A 21,158-nucleotide genomic window follows, 5' to 3' on the forward strand; every position below is an offset into this window, starting at 1 on the left:
ACACACAGCAGACAGGCCAGCTTGTCTGCTTTGTTTCTACCAGAACTTTTAATGGAAAGGACACTAACCCACAGAACATTTCTCTTGTCAGATTACTTGGACCAGAAATGGTCAAAAACTTAAGAAGGCGCCAGAGTGGAGGAAAAGACAGATGAGAGGGAAAAGGCGGCTAAAGAGAAAATGATTTAATCAAGACCAAGGGAGGCTGACACTTTCCATTCCCAACTGTTCAAATAGTTTATTTTCCAGTTTGGATCATAAAACTAAATAAAAGATAAGCATTGCAAAATAAGCACAAAGCATTTAAGTCACAACAGTAGTGGAAGTTGAATATTTCCATGTCGGCTGCCTGTCATCTCATACTTGACAGTGTTCCAAGCTTGCCACAAATTTGCTGTGGAATTATCTTCTCATTTCCCAGTGACATAGTCTGCTGCTCATGCTGTCTTTCACGTAATACCTTTCTTCTGTGCTGATCCCAGCTGTCCATTGAGCAGGATACAGATACTTTGGACAACATAATATATCTGTTTTCTCCACAACTTGGTTTTGCTCCAAATATCTCCAGCATGACAAAAATAGGAGAAAGAGGGAAGAATAAGAAGAGTTATAAATTAAAAACAAACCAAAAAAACTCCAGAGGCCATAAAGTAGCATCAACATAAAGACCACCATCTCAGATGCAATTTGGGGACAAGAGAAAATATTTGGAATTTAGAATTTTTATGCAAGATTTTTCTAGCACACTAACTGGAAATTTAGTTTCTGCTTGCTCAGTCAGTACAAAGGCTCTCTCCTTCCCCATACAGTACAGGCATATTCATGAATTACTCAAACATGTGAATTTTCTTTAAAGCTTTACTTCAGCATTACGCCAAGCAGCTCAGCCATAATGGCAAAGCTATGATTACAGAGAACTGTAAGTCTTTCTGTTGAAGAAAAACCATAGATTATTTTCAAAGACAACAGGGGAAAGACAACACAGCAAAGCTTAAAGCCAAGCTGTGAACCAAGCTGCCGAACCCCAGAACTCTACATGCAAATGGGCAATACAAAAGATAGACATGAAAGAAACTAATTATTGAAAGCTTAAGCAAGTAGAAAGTTAACCTCATGAACCATAAATGATGTTTACATTAGCTTTGTTCTCCCAGTATTACAGCCTTCAAGCTCCCTCAGTAGTATGTGTAGCATACTACTTGACAGCTTGGTTTGTTATTAAGTGCCTGGCTCTGAAGAAGAGTATAGTGTTTAATAGTACAAGTAGTCTCACTGATGAAGATGTCTCCTGTGCAGCTGTAACCCCTTCTCCACCAGCAATCAATTATACAGGAACCGAGAGCATTTTCAGACAAACACCGTCCTTCAACCTTGACTCAATATAAAAAGCAGTCCATCCTCTACGGCTTTCTGTAGCTATTACAGATATTTCCAAGGCACCCATCATAGTAGTATTCAAACACCCAGACTTGGTGAATTAAGTGGAGGAAAGCACTACCACTCCTTCCCCATAATAGGTACTTGGAAGGGGTCATCTTACCAAATGGATTATAGCCACACACACATTTTTAAAAGCAAGAGTGACAACAGCTCCTACTTTCTATGCAAAAGGTTAGGCAACACTGCAATTCATTTCCCTACTCAATAATTAATATGTAAACCCACAGGAATGTTACTCACCTGACTCAATCTCCCCAAAATGAAGAGCGCAAGATAATTTTAAGTATGTCCACGCAACACAGTAAAAGAAAGAAGGAAACACTTCCCCAAGGCCCAAATCTGGCCATTTCTTATCATCTATGAGCTACAAGATGTTCCACCAGGCTTGATGAGGGGCCACAAAGACATTTAACACAGATCTTGAGACACCTCTGCTTCTTTTCTCACCTGACTATTCCATTTTCTGGTTCTGGAAGAAAGCCTTTATTTGAAAGCACAAACACCGTGTGAGCTAAAAAGAAAATTCAACAAAGAACAACAGCTTGTGAGCAAGCCACAAGTTAGAGTTTCACAGATTCTTTGTCACCAACAACCACTGTTTGGATGGCACCTCTCCCTTGATTGCTCAGACTAACCACGACTGCCACAGCAACAAGATGGACAGCTTGCTACCCACGTTCTCCTCTTTCCTTTCCCATGTAAGGAAGTTTGAGTCCTATCCCCAAAGAGGACCACAACTACTTTCTGTAGCTGAAAGCACGTACTTCCCACCCATCGGGACACAGAAATTAATCTTCTGTTGAAAAACAATTTATTCTGACCAGGTTTTCAAAGAGTTTCCCTACAATATACCATACACACCCCTCAAAACAAAACAAACAACAAAAATCCCCACCCCAAAACACCTCTCTATCATCCTCCTAGGAGGAGGAAGAGCCTCCTGGAAGATCACAGTAAAGGTCCAAAGAAGAGACTGCTGTTCAAATTTGGAAAGTCTGTGACACCCTTCTGCAAAAACCAAGCAGAAGTAGTCAAAGCTGCATTAACTCAAGGCTTCTTTTACAGAAAATTAAGTCTGCTAATGTAACAGCTTCCTCTAGACTTAATATGTAGGGGAAGAAATTAATCCATGTACTCATTTGCCCATTTCCTTACTCAATGTTTAATTGCTGGTGTGATCATGTAAAGGTCTATTTGAGTCCAATTCAAGGTGATTATAAGTCTACTGTACAGAGACTTACTAGATCTTTTCACCTCAAAAAAGCTCGGATTGATGAAATACCACAGTAAATTCAGTTTATAGCTAATTAAGAGGGATGAACAATGGCAGAGTGCAAAAGAAGACAGGAGCAATGAGCAAGACAAAAGCTTTGTTCAACCATTAGAGGATGTCCCACCACTCATCTAGCATAAGCAGCAAGTAGGAAAACAGATCAGGAAATAAAGAGCTCTGGCTGCTCAATGACCCATTGGCATTGATGTTACCTTACCACACAAATAAATAAGTGACCCTGCTTCAGCAAGGATGCTGAACCAGATTACCTCCAGAGGTTCCTTCTGACCTCAGCCATTCTGTGGTTCCAATGGCATTTAGGTATCAAAACAAGTAAGAAATCAAGAAATGCAGTTTCCAACTCCAGCTTTGTTTCCTGCAATTTAAAAGCATCGCTACTATTGCAAGGCCATTAAGTTAAGAGTTCAAACTATTAAGCTAACATTCCTTTATCATTACATCTTATTAGTAATAAAATCAGTTTTATTCTACAAAGCTTTAATAGCCTCATTCATTACCCCCAGGTGTCTTAATCCCCGAAGAGCAATGAACAAATAGAAAGCATACTGGATAGGTATAGAATAATTATTTGACAATTTTCTTCTAGTAGAAGTTTCTCCTCTAACTATAGTTAATTAAAAGATAAAATTGCTGCCCCTTGGAAGCCCATAGAGAGCAAAGCTGAGTGCAACTGAATGCAGGTTTTTCAAGTTTCCTGTGTCAACCTCTACTCAATTCAACTAATTAACAGGATTGCCAAGATCTAGGCTCAAAGCACATCTATCACAACAATAAATGTGTTGGAACTTCATTTTCTGAAATACTGTTTGAACAGGATGTTTCTGCCTACCTTTCTATCTGAAAGGCATCCATGCCATCTGTGATGCTCTGTAGTTCATTTAGAGAGGTCATACATATTAAGGATTTAGGGCTTTTTGAAAGAAGTCCACTACAAACACATCTTAATTTATTTGATGTGCAATTTATAATAGTGTCATTATAAACAGCACATAATAGTATCCTGTGTTCTCTTTTTCCCCAGAGTGTACTCTGCCTGCGGTGTCACTGAGTTTAAAAGGAATGGGATCTTTTTGTTATTCTTAGAGTGATGCATTTCAAATGGTACTTGAAGAATCTGTCTTCATTAAGAAACAGTAATGAAAAGGGCAATATATTAGAGCACCACAGCATCTGACAAAAGCAAATACCAACTGCTATTTTAAATAATTTAGACCAAATACTACACCTTTAAATTTCCCATCCAAAGGGATAAAAACTAAAAGCTTCATACAGCAGAACATTTTTATTTGGGAGGAATAGGACTGAAGGAGGAAGATGGAGATTGACCTAACTGATTATCACTGATCTAGTCATACATAGCTGTGTATTTTATTTGTAATCCATCCACAGGTGTACCAATATCCTTTTGGAGGTGACTTAGGAGAAGTGTAAGTGCTTTACAGAGTCTGGCTCCTTCCACAACAGCAGTAGCACCTCTGGTGATTTTGGGGCATAGGGGACAGGCTGTTAGCCTCCTAGATATTGGTGTTCCCCTCACACTTCATGATTACCATTCAATTTCATACCAAAATAGAGTGAAGAATTCAAGCACTGATGCTTATGTTCTGTACAGACCTCTTCAGGCCAACAATCAGTCTGTAGGGAAGTCACAACCAGCCATAAAGGCAACACGTTTCTGGGCTTTGCAAACGTGACAGGTACTTTGCTCTGCCACCCCATTCCAGGTCTCAAGGTGCTCACTCTGAGCCTGAACAACACGAAGATCACATTGGGATGAGTAAATTAGTAATTTCATAAAGTAGTAGTTGAATAGAACATTCTGTAACCTATAAACCAAGCCTTTTGAGTTTCCTGGTTCCCCCCTCCAATTAGACAAAGTAAGACACCTGATACTTCTCAGCACATCAGTACACCCAACCCTTTCTGCATATCAAAATAACTTACAGCAGCTCTTCAGTAGCTTCTGTACAACACTCCAGACATGTCAGAGGAGAAACAAAATTATCAATTTCCATCTTGAAAATCTATGAAGAGGCTACTGCATTGCCAGGAACCTGTGCATGTCAGGAAATTAATCTGTGGAAGAGGATTGCAGATATCAGGCAGGCCAGTCTCTCCCAGAAGATTTGACAGGTAACAAGTACTGCTTTTTCACACCACAGCTTAGTTAAATTAAGCCTATTCTTCAGAATTTCTACTAGGCACCTGCAGAAGTCAAACACTAGACCAGAAGCATCACCCAAAGGGAGCAAGTCTTCTGCCATTACTTTACCTGCAATAGTTCAGAGATAGTCTCCTTTACAGGAGAGAGCAAAAACACCTTCTGGGTTGCTGACAATACACATGGCACACTGTGCCTAGGATTTATCTTCCACTCAATAAAAATCTAGGAAAGAAACAAGTATCACAGAAGGCTACTAGACAAAAGTCAAGAGAAAGTTATTCTAATGTCTCCAAACCTTCTCCAGAGTTGGGGCTTTAGAGATGAACTGCAGCACAGAACACAATATTAAGCCACATCCACCAAGGCTCCTGCTAATATGGACATCAAATGTTTTCCTGTATGCTTTGTGCATACATGACCTCAAACATAACAAGTGAGTTAAAAAACAGTCTCTCCATCTAACTGAGCCCAAATCCTTCGTCCTTTTCTCTCTCCATTAAAAGTTGACTATGTCATCTTGAAAAACATTAAAGACTTGCTAAGATCTTTGCAGTTGCAGGAACATACTTCACCCCCTCACCTACTATTCTCCTAATGCCTTATTTAGTTACAGCAAACTTCCAATTTAAAGAGATGCTCAAGAATGCCTTGGAAGTTCAGTTCTGTTTTAGAGTGATTTTCAAGCAGTTTTTTTGTTTGTTTGGAGGGTTTTTTTAAGGTGGTCACAGGTTTTGACACCCATCAGAGATAGTAAGGTAATTCTGATTTACTTGCTCTAAGATTCTTAGAGAACTGTGGCCCCATTGCTACAGCTGAGAAATCACCTACTTGTCATCTGTCCTTTATGTCCCCCAGTCACATCCTATATTGTCATAAAGTCCAATTACACTCATTTTGTGGGGGCTTCTTTCAGATGTCCAAGGAAGACTGAATTGCTAAAAGATGAGCATATGCAAAATTTGACTCAGTCTGGTTACATGAGAAACTCTCTGAAACTCAGTTGCAAAAAAGTTGAGCTGCAATTAAACAACTGGAATGTGCTTTGAGAAAAAAAATTTCAGTTTTCACAATGAAATAATACATAAGGATGAATATAGCATCCAGGAGATGTTGGTCACAACAGGAGCAGTGCTGATACCTACAGAGCAGAATGGGAGTAGGAATATTAGCAAATGGAAGAATACAACAGTTGTTTCCTATAATATATAAAAGTTTGCTGTTAGCAGAATTCAGAGGAAGATTAATGCTACGTATCATGAAATAACCTGAGACTGGTTTTATGAGGTGCAATCCACACATTTCATCAGAATGACTGTTGTACATCTCCCTTGAGTGCTTGGTGGACATCAGGGTAAAGCTTGGTTATAGCATCTCTTCCTCAACTTGCTCCAGCACATACATCATGCTCACAGGTAGCTGGACCACCTTCAAAGCACCAGAGAAATACCCACCATAAGCAGAGCCAGAGCAGCCAGAAGGCAGGCCTGAGCTTCTTACCTGCATTTGGCTTGTCCACATCTAAGAGCAAGTCTCAGCCTACTCACGCTGCCACAAACACATGCTCTGGTATAAGAGAACAGTTCCATACACTTCTGCCAGGCACCAGAGCCATACTCAACACAAAACTCAGTGGTCACTATTCTTCCCATTTAGAGAAGGATTTCTAGGACAGCACTGCTCTCCCTCAGGCTGCTCACACAAGTGTTTTGTTTTACCTGATGCCAGGCCTTTCAGTGTGATTCAGCTTTCAGACTGATGTACTGAGGAGCACCAGAACTCCAGATGTCAGAGGAGTTACCAAAGCATCCTAGTCAGAAATTAAAGTCTTAAAAAGAGCAAGACTTCAGAGATTGTCCTATGCAGGACATATACACACCCCACATCCCCCTTCCTGTTTGCCCTAACTCATTAAATCTAAGAGACTGCTTCATGGGGAGAAGGGACAGCTGGGGAGGCAAGGGAGAAGGAAAGAAACAGTGCAGTTTTACAGAAAGGAGAGGGAAAAATCAGCCTGAACAAGGGTAAGAGGCACAAGTGGGTAAGCAGATATGCCCCAATTACAACAAAATTTAGATGACATGCTAACTCATGCTCACTTTTCCTCTAAGGAACAGAGAGCCAGAAGGTAGGGAAGAAGGCAGGACACCAAAAGAGTCACAAGCTTCTCAGTTGTGCTCCAAGGGTTCATAGTTTCACACATGCAAAAAGGTTCTTCTCCAAAGATCACAACTCTTTAGCTGATTCCAAGGCACAAAGAGAAAGCAGGTTCCTTTTCCTGAACTTATCCCACAATGCAACAGAGAGCACACAGGAAAAGCAACAGAGCAAGGAAATGGGTAATAAAAAACCCCAACAGCTAAAACAGTATCTATCAATAATAGAATGCAAGTTTCAAATATTGTCCCAAAGTCATCAAAGCAGGCACTCAGAGTGGCAGGGCATGTGCACAAGTGGGACAAGGCAAGGACAGAGCAGGTGAATGCAGCTGAGCTCAATGAACAGACCACCAAAAGACAAAAATATAGTAATTGAAAAAGCCAGCATAAAACAACTGAGGAAAAAGATGGTGAGAAGGTGAACTAACAATGAAATGCAATCAATTGCAAGAAACATAGCAGTCAATACCACACTACATTAAGACAGCAATCTATTAACAATCAATTATGGTGAAACAGCAATAAGATGTAGTCAGTAAAACGACCAGTTGAAGGAAATATTCTTATTCACGTCTAAACTACAATTTCCTCTACAAAGTTACCATATTTTTGATTGTTCATTCAATTAAATTAAGCCCCTGTCTTCTCTATACAAGAACTACAGTATTTATGATACTAAGAAGCCATATTCGACCTTGAGGCTGGGGCTGCTCACAAGGTTTCATGTAAACATTTAGGAAAGAGCTGTTTATGGTATCATGGCCACACTTAAGCAACCTGGGTCGATTCATTCACATACATCAGAGGCAGTGGCAGTTGTCTGTTTCTTTAAGAAGACGAGACCATAAAGATTAATGGGAGGACAACTGGTAGAATCCAATCATGTTCTCCTCCACCAAGATGTGCCACACTGTATCCCTGGAACACTGCAAGGCTTGCTGAAGTCCCAATAAAACTGCAGGGAGTTTCCTTTTGCACAGGTCCATATCCCGGGCAGTACGAGTAGAGTCATCTACTCTCCTCCAGCAGTGGAAGGGGTGGAGTTTTCATGTTTATAAACCACAGATCATGATGGTGCTACAACTTTTTCTGGAGATTCTCCTCCTGCCTGTGAAGATCGACACATATTTCCTAAGCTCCTCCACATTCACATCAAGGCAAGAGATCACTGGAATGCAGCAATCATAGCCCAGTGTGGTTGAAATTCAAAAATACCAGTTTCCAACACTGAACAAAAAGAGGCATCAAAGAACAGTATTCAGCCACCACCACCAAACTTTTCTCCCCACCCATCATAAATTTAAATTAGCTGCATATTAAACTATGACATTTGAAGGAGTTACCTTCTATTTGGCAAGCTAGAGATCCCTAGATACTGTTTACCCTATCCCTTTTCTAATGGGAAGCATTGGATGCAAGCAATAAACTTGATATTTTTTCAGTAGCTAGGTGAGGAAGTTTTATTTAATGAAATGAGTTCCTGCCCAATGTTTTAATTCGGGCTCACAAGAAAACAACATTGTAGAGCTTAAATAAAAGGTCTTTTATCTTCTAGGCTGACAATTTATTTTCCCCCACAAAACACACACATACCTGCTATTGTGTACACTTACTTTTGTTAAGACACAAACTAATAGAACTGATGTACTGCACAAGGAAACCTGAGCAGGCAGCCTTGGTGGCAGTACATACACTGGTTTATCACAGAAATGAAAAAGCTGTTAATGAAAGAAGATGGTAACAGCTTTCATTTCCCTACACCACTGCAGAAGGAAACAATCATTTTTGAAAAGGACTATTTCCAAGTTAAAAACTAGTGAAGGCCCTGTGATTCCAGAGGTAACAGCTCCTCCTCGTGTGTCCTCTCAAGTAACTGGCAGTCAATCAATTAGGCAAATTAAAGCCCTATTTATACAGGCTAGCAGAAACCAGATGTGATACAACGCCTTTAAAAATGTGACAGCCAGCAGACAACTGTTTATGTTCTGTGTATCAGGCCCAGTTTCACTGAAATTTATCTCAGCTATAGAGTCACAACTTTTGGAGTGTGGGAGTTTTAGCTTTACAAAGCTCTATCACTTCCATCTCCATTCCACTTTGAGAATACAAGTTCTTCTCACAAAGGAGAGCTACATGTGCTTGTAAGCCATGATATCTGTCCTTCCATGCCCAACTGTATCTGTCTACACTTTTCCTCAAATACTTTTGTCCAAATTCTCAGACTGTCTCCTAGTCTGGGGGGCAAGGCAGTAGTGGTGGAGTGGTCTGTGTGTGGAATGGTGGTGGTGCAGTAATGGCAATAGAAATAGGGGGAAGGATTTAAGAGCTGTTTCACTAACTTAAAACTTTCCTGGAACAGACATCAGAGCTTTTAAACAATGCCAAGGGCCAAGTCACTGTTCTGTTGTGTGAAATACAGTGCTTTCCTTTGGCCCTTGGAGATCACAGAATCATGGAATGGCCTGGGTTGGAAGAGATTTTAAAGACTACCTAGTTCCACCCCCTCTGCCATGGGCAGGGACACCTTCTACTAGACCAGGCTGCTCAGAGCTCCATCTAACTTGGCCTTGAGCACTCACAGGGATGGGGCATCTACTTCTCTGGGCCTGTTCCAGTGCCTCAACACCGTCACAGTAAAGAATTTCTTCCTATCATCTAATCTAAACCTAATCTCTTTCAGTTTGAAGCCATTCCCTCTGATCCTCTCACTACACACCCTTGTCCTAGGCTCCTTAAGCCTGATATGCCATGTGTCATCCCCACCTCCCATCAGTATAGTTACTTTTGGGATATCATAACAAGTACCTTTTTAGTTTGTGTAATCAGATTTGCTATGTTAGGCCATCTGGCTTTATAGCACACACACTGTCCCTAGCTTTATAAAGTTTCCAGAAAATTAGAGTTGTTTCTAAACAAAACAAACAAAGATCCCCACATTATTTTATGAATACATAAAGGTTTTAGTCACTTAGACAGCAATTTAATCTGCATAGAATTAAATAATACAATCATCTAATTTAAGTTTTATACTATAATAATATAGTAATGAACTCAAATAGCTTACAAATATTAAGTTTTTAAGAATCTGACCATATTCCTGGGAAAGCAGCCCATTACCTAGAAGCCAGCCAAGTATCCTTGAATAATAACTACAGCAAGATGGCACAGTGTCAGACCTCGTCCACCCTTTCCTCCACTGCTTTCTATGCCTCAGCCAGTATATGCTGATGAGAGTGGTCTAGCATATTTTGACTTTCAGAGTGCGGGCAACAAAAAACAGTTCTGTGAAGCTTTTGGGAGCAGAAAATGGAGAAAAGGAGTAACTCAGAACCTCCAGCCAACCTACTAATGGAGGGATTTTTAGCCAGGTGAAGATACAGCTAATCAAGATGCAGTCCAACTCACCATCTTTGCTTCTGCAAGGAGTCGCTAGTTTCCAGGTGCACTTTTCTTCTTGTTTTTCAGCCAAGCTCTATCTACAGTCATTTTCCCACCCTAATGACTTCTAAAGAACACAGACCTACAAGACAGTGGTAGTCAGGAACCATAGTTCAGTTTTCTCAGCATTAGGGCATGTAACAGAACACAAGAAGTCAAAATAGGCATTGTTCTGCAAGCCTGGGCTGGGGCACGCAAACACTCTTGGGACCTCCATGCCCTCAAGAGCAGAGTACAGCACACTAACAAGGCATTCAAAACCACCCCCCTCACACTGCATCTTTTCCTCAAAGCTTATCAGGATTCAAAACTAGCCCTCCTGGAGACAAATACCTGATCCTATACACCCACAGTTAAAGAAGCAGATGCTGCATGCAGAACAAGAAAGCAGCCACAGCAGGCTTCAGAAGGGTGAGCAAGTAGCAGTAACTAAATCTACATGTCCCTAACACCTGCAGCCTAACAAAGTCATGCTGTTGATCTGGAGAACAGCTGGCTTCTGTATCTAAATAAGCCTGAGTAACACAATAGTAGCTGAGAGCACCAGTAACACACACACACCCACGCACCAACACTGATATTTACATGAGTGCTTTCCTATTCCCATACCAGAGCACTTCAGAAATAAGAGGTGAGGAGAGCAAAATATCTATAGCCTTTCCACTGAATTCATTGTTTCTGCCTCTACCCAGACCACCTCTATTATTCCCATTTAGCCTGTGAAACAAAAGCAGGGGTAGTTTGAAGAACGGGACCCCCCCAAATCAAAACTGTGGCACAGCTCTTTTCTGCTCTTCACTGACACTTAAACTAGGTCTTCAAGATTATCTTATCAAACCTTTGAGCAAAACTAATACATAGAAAAGCAGGGTCTGAAATCCAAATCCAAGAGATGGCTGGATGGCAGGGAACCAGTGGTCAGCTGTCTGTCAGCTCGCTCAGCAGCAGGGCATCACTGCTCAAGGCCAAACAGGGAAAGGACACAAGCTTGTCATTAGTAATGAGATTCTGCAATGCAGCCATGTGCTACCAGCTCTTGGTCATTTTACTACCCTCAATGCTGTAAGGAAGATCCAGACCTAGGAATTACCCATCACCCTGCATTTAAGATGATGGCACGTGGGCAGCACCACCTCAGATAAAAACTCCAGACTAAAATTTTTCTTCCTTCTATGTATGTTCTCAGCTTTCTCTTCTCCCTCTTCCCTTCCTCACTTGTTTGAGAGGGCAAGGGGAGAGAGGGAACGTCAAAGTAAAACACTAGTCACAGCACCAACAAAATTCTTCTTCCCTCAACTTTGTATCGCAATTCTGCCTTCCTCTCACACCTGTCTTTCACAGATTTTATTACCTGCTATTGCCTGTGCAGTGCTATTTTCAGTTTCCTTTAAATATCACCTTTAACACTACTCTAAACTGAATGTGAGAAAAGAATTCAGATAGCAAAGTCTCATACTTTTGTACACTTATGACTGAGCAGAGTACTTTGTACAGTTTCTCAGCATACAACAAGCACAATCATTGCTCTAGAGAAGTTGTCAGATAAGACCCTCTAGTGTCAGAAAAGGCTATGAAAGTACTAGTCTTATTGTATGAATGAAGCTATAGCATTGAAGCCATGGAAGCCTCTTTTCTTCTCACCTGCTTCCAGTTCTTCATCCAGCTAAAGGAGGCCCCTTGGCACAGAAATGTACTTCACTTTGATTCTCTACTGCTGGCAGTCCCATCGTTAGTTTGCTCTGTGGTCCAGGCTCAAGCAGCTCAGTGATCTATCCTGCCAAATACCAAACACCTCCACAGATGGAGGCTCCCCAGTTTCAGTGGTTGGATCATCTTAATAATGAAGAGATTTTCCTAACTGGAATGTTCCCTAGGGTAAATTGTGCCTGTTGCACCTTTCCTTAAGGGCCTGAGGTAGACAGCAAGTAAAACAAACCCACCAAGAAAACCAACATGTCAGACAACCCTACAGGCTTAGACCCAGCTGGGTACTAAACAGATCCTCTTAGTGCTGTATTATAGAAATCTGTAACCCCAAAAGCATTTAGCAACTGCAAAGAAACTTGACAGTGTATTTGGTCCATCATCAGATACACTGTCCTTTCCTTGACCTCTGCAGCCCACAATGCCAGCTTTGAGCCTGTCCTTGCTCTCCCTACAGCAGTAGACTCCGGCAGCCACCCCAACACTGTAACCTCCATCCCTCCGCATCAGTCTCTCTTGTCTGTCCCCAGTCCACCAAACCAGACAGCCTTCTCTGTCCATCATCCTTTCTCTGACCCCTTCCCTTTTCCCCATCACTTCACCTTGCTCTTCACACAGATTATATCTTGCCTTCCCACCCTCACACTGTGTCACAGCCGACCCTACAATCCCCCGCCAGGACCCTGCTCTGCTTTTCCCACGGCACTACATTTGTTTGCCATAACAGACACGCGTGTTATTTCCTGTGGGTGCCGGGGGGAGCATTACCTCGAGGGCAATGCCCCCGCAGTAGCAGCGTCTCCGCTTCTTTCCTCCACTCTTTCGCCCTCAGCCCACACCCGCCCGCCGAGACCGCCGGCGGGGCCGCACGCCTCATACGCGGGACCCGCGCGCGGAGACTTCTCCGCGCTCCAGCCCCGCCGGCCCCGGCGGCCGCCGCTTGCGCCGCAAGTGTTGGCGTGAGCGCCCAAAAAGTAACGGGTTTAAACTTCTGACTTCTCTTCGAGGCGCGCCCGGACCCGCGGCTACGGGAGAACCGCGGCGGAGCGCAGCCCCCGCGGGATCTCCTCAGAGCGCCCGGCCGGGCCGGGGCAGCCCCGCGGGGCAGCGGCCGGGGCGGCACCGCGCAGCCCCCGCGCTCAGCGCAGCCACTCACCCGCCTCACCGGGAGGGACCTTCCCGCGGCCGCCAGCAGCAGGAGAGCGAAGCCGAGCGGCGAGGAGGGCATGTCCGGGGGCGGCCCCCATGCGCGGGGGCCCGGCGAGGCTGCGGCTCTCCGCGGAGGCTCCGCGGCGGGCACAGCAGAGCGGCGGCGGACACGCCGCGGGCTCCGGCGGCCGCTTTTGTAGCGGCGGCGGAGGCGGGGAGGGGCCGGCCCAGGTACAGCCCGGCCCGGCCCCGCCCGGTGGGGATGAGGAGCTGCTGCGGGTGGCGGTCGCTCCACGGGCGGGTGTCGGGAGGTGGCAGCGCCAGGGGCTGTGTCGGGGAGGGGAAGGGAAAGAAAAAAGCCGAGGAAGCGCCTCTGTGATCCCGTCCCCCCACCTTTTCAACTTCTTATTTTCTTCTGTTTTACTCTGAATCTGTACAGGCTTGGGCATCTTGGTGACCTTCATGCTGTTCATGACGTCCAAGTTTTATTAGGTTTAATAATTGTGAATGCAATTATCCATTTATAACGTGAATTTGCAGAGCTGCACGCAGAGCAGATCAGAGCTTGCTTTCTAAGTTCAAGACGGGCACAGGTCAGTCCCGGCAGTAGTATGATGTGTAAATCTGGATGATTTAGAATACTAATTTTCCCAGCAAAAGAAGACTCTGAAACTGCTTTGTGCTAGATTCATATTACTGTTCTTATTTATTCACTTTGCACTGACTAGTAGAACTAAACATTCACTAAAGCACCTGTATTTAGTGACATTCTACACCAGAATCTGGAAGAAATCCATGAGAGCTAGAAGGAAAGCTCAAAACTGAAGCAGGAAGTGGGGAAAATATTTCACATTGGTCAGTTAGATGCAGCTAGAATATAAAAAAGTTAATAGCTTAAATATTAATGGTATGTATTAATTTCAAATACAACACAGCATCAGTCTGATGCTTTGGAAATGTAACTAGTTAGAGCATCGATGCTGTGAGATCATTAAATTCCTCAGTGTGAATTGTCAGGGCAGCACTTACATCTCAACAGCTAACTCCAGACAGAAAGAATCTGTCATGGTGGTTTGGTTGACTGAAGGCTGAAAAGATATTTCCTTCATCTTTTCTAAAATGAGAGAAAAAAATTATTAAAAAAAAATAATAAAAGAAGTTACTACCTTCAGGCCAGGCAACAGAAACCTTTAAATAAAGAGAAAGAAAACTCTTCCAGCTGGATAGCACCACCAGCCTTAGCATGGTGTGCCTATTTCACATACCAATCTTTACTGCTCTCTATTGTTTCTGCACCAGGCTTAATTAATTAAGTTTTCCAGTTAAGATTTCTGCTCCTGAGATGATTCCCAGCACCGGTGTGCAGCAGAGGGCCAGCTGCTTTTACCAGACCTTAGTGGGCCCATGCCTCCATTGAAAAGCCTCATCAGGGCTACGACGGTGACAAATACCCTGTTGGAAGCAGGAATTTTACTTTGGAGAATAACTCTGCTTTCCGGAAATAATCAAAGGCAATTCAGGCATGATGACATCATACCAAGGGATGATCACCAAGCAGCCAGGCAAGGACTAGGGCTTAACTATCACAGCCTACACTGGGTACCCTCTATGTTATCTTTGTGGATGGAGATCTGCATGACTGACAGCAAGAAAGGGTGAGTTGGCTGAAGGAAGAGATGCTGTGGATATAGAATGGCTGTTGTTTAGGCTCTAACAGACACACAGAATGGAGAAAAATTGTATAACCAGAACTCTGAAGGACACCATGGCCAAAAAAGCCACTTTTGCCTCTTATTAAGGGACATTTAAATATTAGCAGGCAAACTGCATATGCTATTAAGCTCAATGAAGTACATGCTACCACATACATGACTGTATTACTCAGTTCCCCCCTTAGATCATGCTATACAGAAGGAGAAGGGGTATAAGATTGGGTTGTCTAAAGCAGGGTAGAAATGTCACCTAGTTAGGAAGAAGACCCACAAGGACCTTGGAAACAGTTGATGGGCTACTCTCTTCTCTCTTCTCCCTCTTCTCAAGCAAGGATGCCTTTTTCGGTAAGTTTCTGCATACAATTATTATTATTGTTACTATTATATCCCTATTGCATCAAGTGCATTTATCAACCTCAATTCAGAATCTGTATTTCTGTTGCTTCACTAAACCACAGTGTTTGTGGATCTGTGGTTGCATAAGTTCCTATTGACCACAACCAGACGTACAGTGTTGAAACTGCAGTATTTGTGAATCTGTGCTCGTGGAAGTACCTATTAAACACGACCAGACTTAGTGCCAAGTTGGTTATAATCAGAAATCAATCCCAGCTGCACCCAGACCCTCTGATCTCTGAGGACCAGCTGGAGCACAAGGGAGTTTATTTTCTTGCTGAATTTCTATACTCTTAACAAAACACATAGACCAGTGTTATCTATATGAATAGAGGAAAAAAACAAAGTGGATCAGAGTAAACTCTGAACAGGTGCATTTTCACTGTGCCCATTAGGAAGCTGTTCTCAAATCTCACAAGACTAAAGAAATCCCGTTGACTTAAATGCCTGTATTAAAAGACAGGTCATTTTCCTAGAGATGGAAGAGTATTTATTCAATAAATTCAAATCTTTTTTGTGAGGAAATACTGTTGAAAGTTGTCTCTCAAACCTGGGTCTGTTGGATTTTTGTTATATTTATTCATGTTTTTAATAATATTACAATTTAACTTGATCTCTTATCAGTGATCATGCAAGAAAAGAACAGTTTGAAAGTAGCCAAGTGAATCCTTAAAATGACACTACCCAAATTTGAAAGGAGCTGGGATCCTTTCAGTTTGAAAAATACAATGCAAGGAGTTTATGAAGCTGTGTTCAACTTCAGAATTTTGTTTGTTGAGGCAAGCACTTCTTTTTCTGTAGCTGAAGGACTGCAGATGCTATTTAAAATGCAGGACTTTGTAACTGCTCTTGTTCCCTTACCTTCCAGCTGGACCAGACCTCTCGTATTAAGGAGGAGCTGCCTTGCAGTTACACTGCAACACAGGGATTATCATACTTCCATGACCATTAAAGCATTCTTAATGCAATTGACTATGTTTTGAGGACAAAACTGCATTGTGAAAAAGTTCAGTGTCTCTTTCAGTAATCTCCCCTGATAATCCCTTTCTGTGGAGATGGCATAAACATAACTGTAGGCAAGAGACAAAGCCATCACAAGGGTTTGGGCTCTCTGCTATCTGAAAATTACCACCACTGGACTTGTGTATGCAGAAAGTAACATCCCTGTCCCATGAGAGACTGAATGCTTTGTCTCTGAAACTTTCTGAAGGGGAAAATCCATGTCATGGGACATGTTTCTGCTGTGACATTTGCTGAGTAGCAGACATTTTCCTAAACTGCCATAGGCAGTATCATAAGGAATGTTACCAGTTTTAACTGCGAGTTATGCACTTCGTGCCTCTCCATGACCAGTAGCTACTAGCTTTTATAAACATCATCTTTCATATTAAGTTTGTTTGGGATAGAGATACACTCTTGGATCTCAGTGCAAATAGATCTGTACTCTTAGTGAAATTTTTAGTGAAATTCCTTTCTACCTTGCACACATGTATTTAAAGTTCCAGGGTACAGGGTTTGGAGATTGGAGTACATTTGGAGAATGAAGTGTTTTCCAAGACTCAGGACTTAAATGAAAACTGGAGGCAGTGGCTGCCCTGTGCAGTGGCTGTGCAAGTGTTGCCCAAGCGCCTGAAAGGCAAGAGCCATTTGCTCTTGTGTTTTGTACCTGTAGTGTGCTGCAGCTGTGAATATGCTTTGGCTCTTTTTCTTTCTCTGCAAAGCTAAGAAGAACTGTGAGAAAAGATCCTTCCAAGCTCAATAAAAGCTAAAGTGTCTGAGCTGGGAACTAGCACCTATGAAGTAACTCAAATCACTTAAAATTTTTAAATACGTGCTTAGGAAAGAAGAAGAATTTCAGTGTTCAATCCTTGAGTTTGAATGGTGTTTGTAGAGTTGTAACTCATATCAATACCTTCTTAACTGAAATAAAAGTTTATCTAAGCTGAATCCTTCTGTAGGCCTCCTGGGGAAAAAAAGGTGGCTTTGAGCAGGATTACAGAAATGAGAGTTAAAAACATATAAGGTATGACTGTAATTACAGCCCAGTGGTGTTTAAAAAGAACATTTAGTCTTGGAGCTATATATACTTCAATATCTTTGGAGAAACTAAAGTATATGAATTGCACCTTGAAATCTGAACTTCAGGTTAATTTATACTTCTGAACAATACTCAAAATTGTCTTATTTTGAATCAGAACATGACTACTGCAAATACTTATGTGACAGATCATTGTGAAAAACTGCTAAATGTTTTTAAAGGGCATTAGGAAGCAGGAGAATTTCTTCTGGTTGCTGGCCATGATACACATTTTGCATTAAATTTCAGTAATTTTAATTTAGTGCTTTTAAATACTAATTGTTCTGTTACTTAAGTTACCTGCCCACGTGCAGGACAATGTGCTCAGCTCATGAAATGTCTCCTGGTGGCTCTGCAGGGCTGGAATGCAGGGGTTGAAATCAACCAGGTTTCCCTAATTGTAGATGCAGACTCTGAATGAATGAACATAATCTGTTGCTCACTTATTTTTCCAGATATAAGGGCCTGGTTGTAGGTAATGGAGAGCTCCATTTTTCAGCTGTCAGACAGTATGGCTTGTACACTTTGGGCGATACATTACTTGATGAAAACAAAGAAATAAATGCTTTTTATTTTTTTTTTAACTGAAGTTTTGTAAACTACATAATGAACTGAAATAGTTGTATCTACTTTTGGAGTCTAACTGCTTTGTGGAATTTATTCTGTGTAATGATTGTATGGAGGGAATGATTTAGATAGGTATTTAATTTCAATACAATACAGTTCTCTGTCTTATAAAGAAGAAAATGATTTAAATATTTCCCTTAAAATGTTGTTGAAAAATTCATATGACTGTTATTTTGTGAATATGATCCAGTGATTCCTATATTTAAAAATCTTAGAATTATAGAAATGTCAAAGCTAGTTGCAGTTTTGTAATATAACAGAAAATAACTTTTTTATTACAGTTTGAATTTCTTACCAGAATCCCCAACTCCTATTTAAAATTTCCTTATTAAAAACCCCTGTTCAAAAAGCTTTGTTAAGAATTGTATTTTGGACTATGGAAGGCTACTTGGCTGAACTAATGGAAAGAATGGATGGTAAGAAATTCTGAGCAAAGAATTCAATTTCTCTCCTCATTTTTTACAAGAAAATAGGAAGCAATGACTCACAGAACAAAGGAAAAAAAGATAAGTCTACTTATTAAGTAAAATTGACTGAAATACTACTTTCCCATCTCCCTCTTCGGTTGTGGTAGCTTTTTTCCCGTGAATAAATTATTTGGAAATCCCTCCATTCAATGTTTTCCCACCAAGGGAAACCTCAGTACAGAAGAGGAAAACCGTGTTGTACATTTTGATACACATCTTGTGCAATGGTCTGATACTGGTCTTTTCCAAAGAGACAGAGAGAACTTCTGTCTACTCTGCTGCTAGATGCTTCATAGGTAGGACCCGTATCCCCTCAGTAAAATGCTTCCCAAATGCTGAGACAAGCATCTGGTTGCTTGTCTGCAGTATCTAATGTTTTTTTGAGAAAAATATCCTTTGAAGAGGGACAGGATGTGTCTCTTGAGAAAAAAAACTTTGTAGTCTTTTTGTGTCAAAATATTCCCCGCATGAATGAGTGAGACTGGGAACCTGTGTCTTGGATTTCCCATGTGTTATCATGGCTGTGACTAATTAAGTTCTCTAGATTGTAATTATACAGGTTTAATAGTTTTCGTTTACATGGCCATTTGCACTACAGCAGTTTGACTTTTCGTCAAACTACTCCTCAGTAAGAAGGAGATCACAAGCTGCTAATCACTATGTCCTTGAGGCTGTTGCTTGTCACATCGTAAACATCCCCCTAAAAAGAGAGCGTGACCCTAACCATCCTTCATTTCCACTGCTACAGCAGCCTGCTCACAGGTCATCTGAAGCTGCAGGGACAAAGGGCAGGTGCCTGTTTAATGAAGCTCTGTGAATTAAAATGTCTGTAAGGCATGATCATTCTGTCTCTGAGTGTCTGTTCACAGAAATCCAACTTTGGTGGTTAGCCAGCAGACTTTGAGAAATTAATATTTGGGGTTTTAATCAGCTGACCCCTTGAACAACCACTTGACTAATCAGAATATCAAACATAAACATGTAAACACTGGTAGGAGGAACTACTGAGCAGTGAATCTATGCAGGAAGCTGCAGACAGTTTACCTGCTAACACATCCTGCTATGACGGCTTGGGAAAATGAAGTGTAAGGTGAATTGAAGGAGTCAGCCGGCTGATATTGTAAGACATTTGAAGTTGTAGATCCACAGAAAAGTCCAGGAGTTGGGACAGGGGTGGGGAAAAGGCAAGGAGTCAGAGAGGAAATTCGCTAACTTTAGGTGTGTCACTTTGTCCTGGAAATAATAAAAGGTAGTGTTTTGCTAATATCCAGAAGGTGGAATCACATCTCCCTGGAGCTGAATGAGACTTAGGAGGAAAATACTGATAACTGTACATTAATTAAATGTTGGTACTGATATTAAGGCTGAATATTGGATGAGATCTCAATATTTATGAAAAATGCTAAAATAATTTTGATGAAGACTAAACCTCACAGGAATGCCATGAAGACTATCTTGCTTCATAATAAAGGATACAAAAAAATAAGGCAAATTTTAAGATCTAAAAGCAAGATAAGAATTAAAGTCCTAAAAATTTAACTTTTTAACTGGCAGAATGCAACCACTAATCCTTTTTGACATCTGGGAATGTGAAGATAGTGGAAATTGGATAATTTGGGTTTTGTATTCCTGGATATTCCTTAATTACTAGTCATCTAACTAACTAATACCTTGGTTGAGTCATTCCTTTATTAAATAGTCGATGCAGGAAGTCAGAGACTGTTCAGATGTCCCCAATGATGTTATCAGCATGTATTTACATCAAATAAATTAGAAATTGTAATGGAAATAAAGACGAATAGAAATAAGTCAGATATGTTAGCAGTGCCTTATTTACCCTTCCTAATATCTGCTGTATAAGAATCACATGGTATTTCTGCTTTCAAAGTCATCTTCCGGATTTGACCTTTATCATGGACCATTGCTAAGTTAAAAAACAGTTTTCCTGAATTTCTAAGAGTTAGTATATGCATGGCTCTTGGTGCTCTGAAGGCAGTACCAATCATTAGAAAAGGCATGGAGTTTTGGATTTTATAAAACTAGCCTTACGTCAGGAATATTCTGCTTGTGTGATGCAGATACAAGTACCAAATCTTACAAAGTTTGGTGAAGTATTTGTGATGTATAGGAGTATAAATAATAGCAGTGGCTTCTGAAGAAATCTGAATGAGAGACTAGCCACAGCAATCCAGTTATACCCAAATATTCAAAAATCAGCAGAAGCATCAAGATACTTAGAACTGCAGCTTGCACATTCCAAACATTTGATTTTCAGTATTTGTGTCAATAGAAATACACTTATATGCTTCTGCCAGGTGTTCTTCCAGACTAATAAAAATAATGAATTAGTTTAAATATTAAGAATAGATATGGTTAGTGAATGAAGTTCCTGAATAAGAAAACAGTAGGTCTTTCCATAAACTATCAATATTCAGAAAAAATTTTAGTTAGAACTGACCAGAACCTAGAGGCAGAAACAGAGGGTGTAGATAAAGAAAATGATTCTATGGAATTAACAGATCTTTCAAGTTAAA

At 41.2% G+C, this 21,158-nt stretch overlaps 1 protein-coding gene across 1 annotated transcript in view; it reads right to left on the reverse strand.

Annotated features, from left to right (window-relative positions):
• Positions 1 to 13,532, reverse strand: part of GLP1R (glucagon like peptide 1 receptor) — an 81,896-nt gene extending 68,364 nt beyond the window's left edge. The window contains exon 1 of the mRNA XM_042022935.1: positions 13,353 to 13,532. Within this exon, the coding sequence (XP_041878869.1) occupies positions 13,353 to 13,424 (72 nt within the window). The 5' untranslated portion in view covers positions 13,425 to 13,532. The remainder of the gene's footprint in view (positions 1 to 13,352) is intronic.
• Between the last annotated feature and the right edge of the window lie 7,626 nt (positions 13,533 to 21,158).

The sequence above is a fragment of the Corvus kubaryi genome, unplaced genomic scaffold, assembly GCF_017639235.1.
Source record: "Corvus kubaryi isolate FWS band 111438036 unplaced genomic scaffold, C.kubaryi_AGA036_p1.0 37232, whole genome shotgun sequence".
Taxonomy (NCBI): Eukaryota; Metazoa; Chordata; class Aves; order Passeriformes; family Corvidae; genus Corvus; species Corvus kubaryi.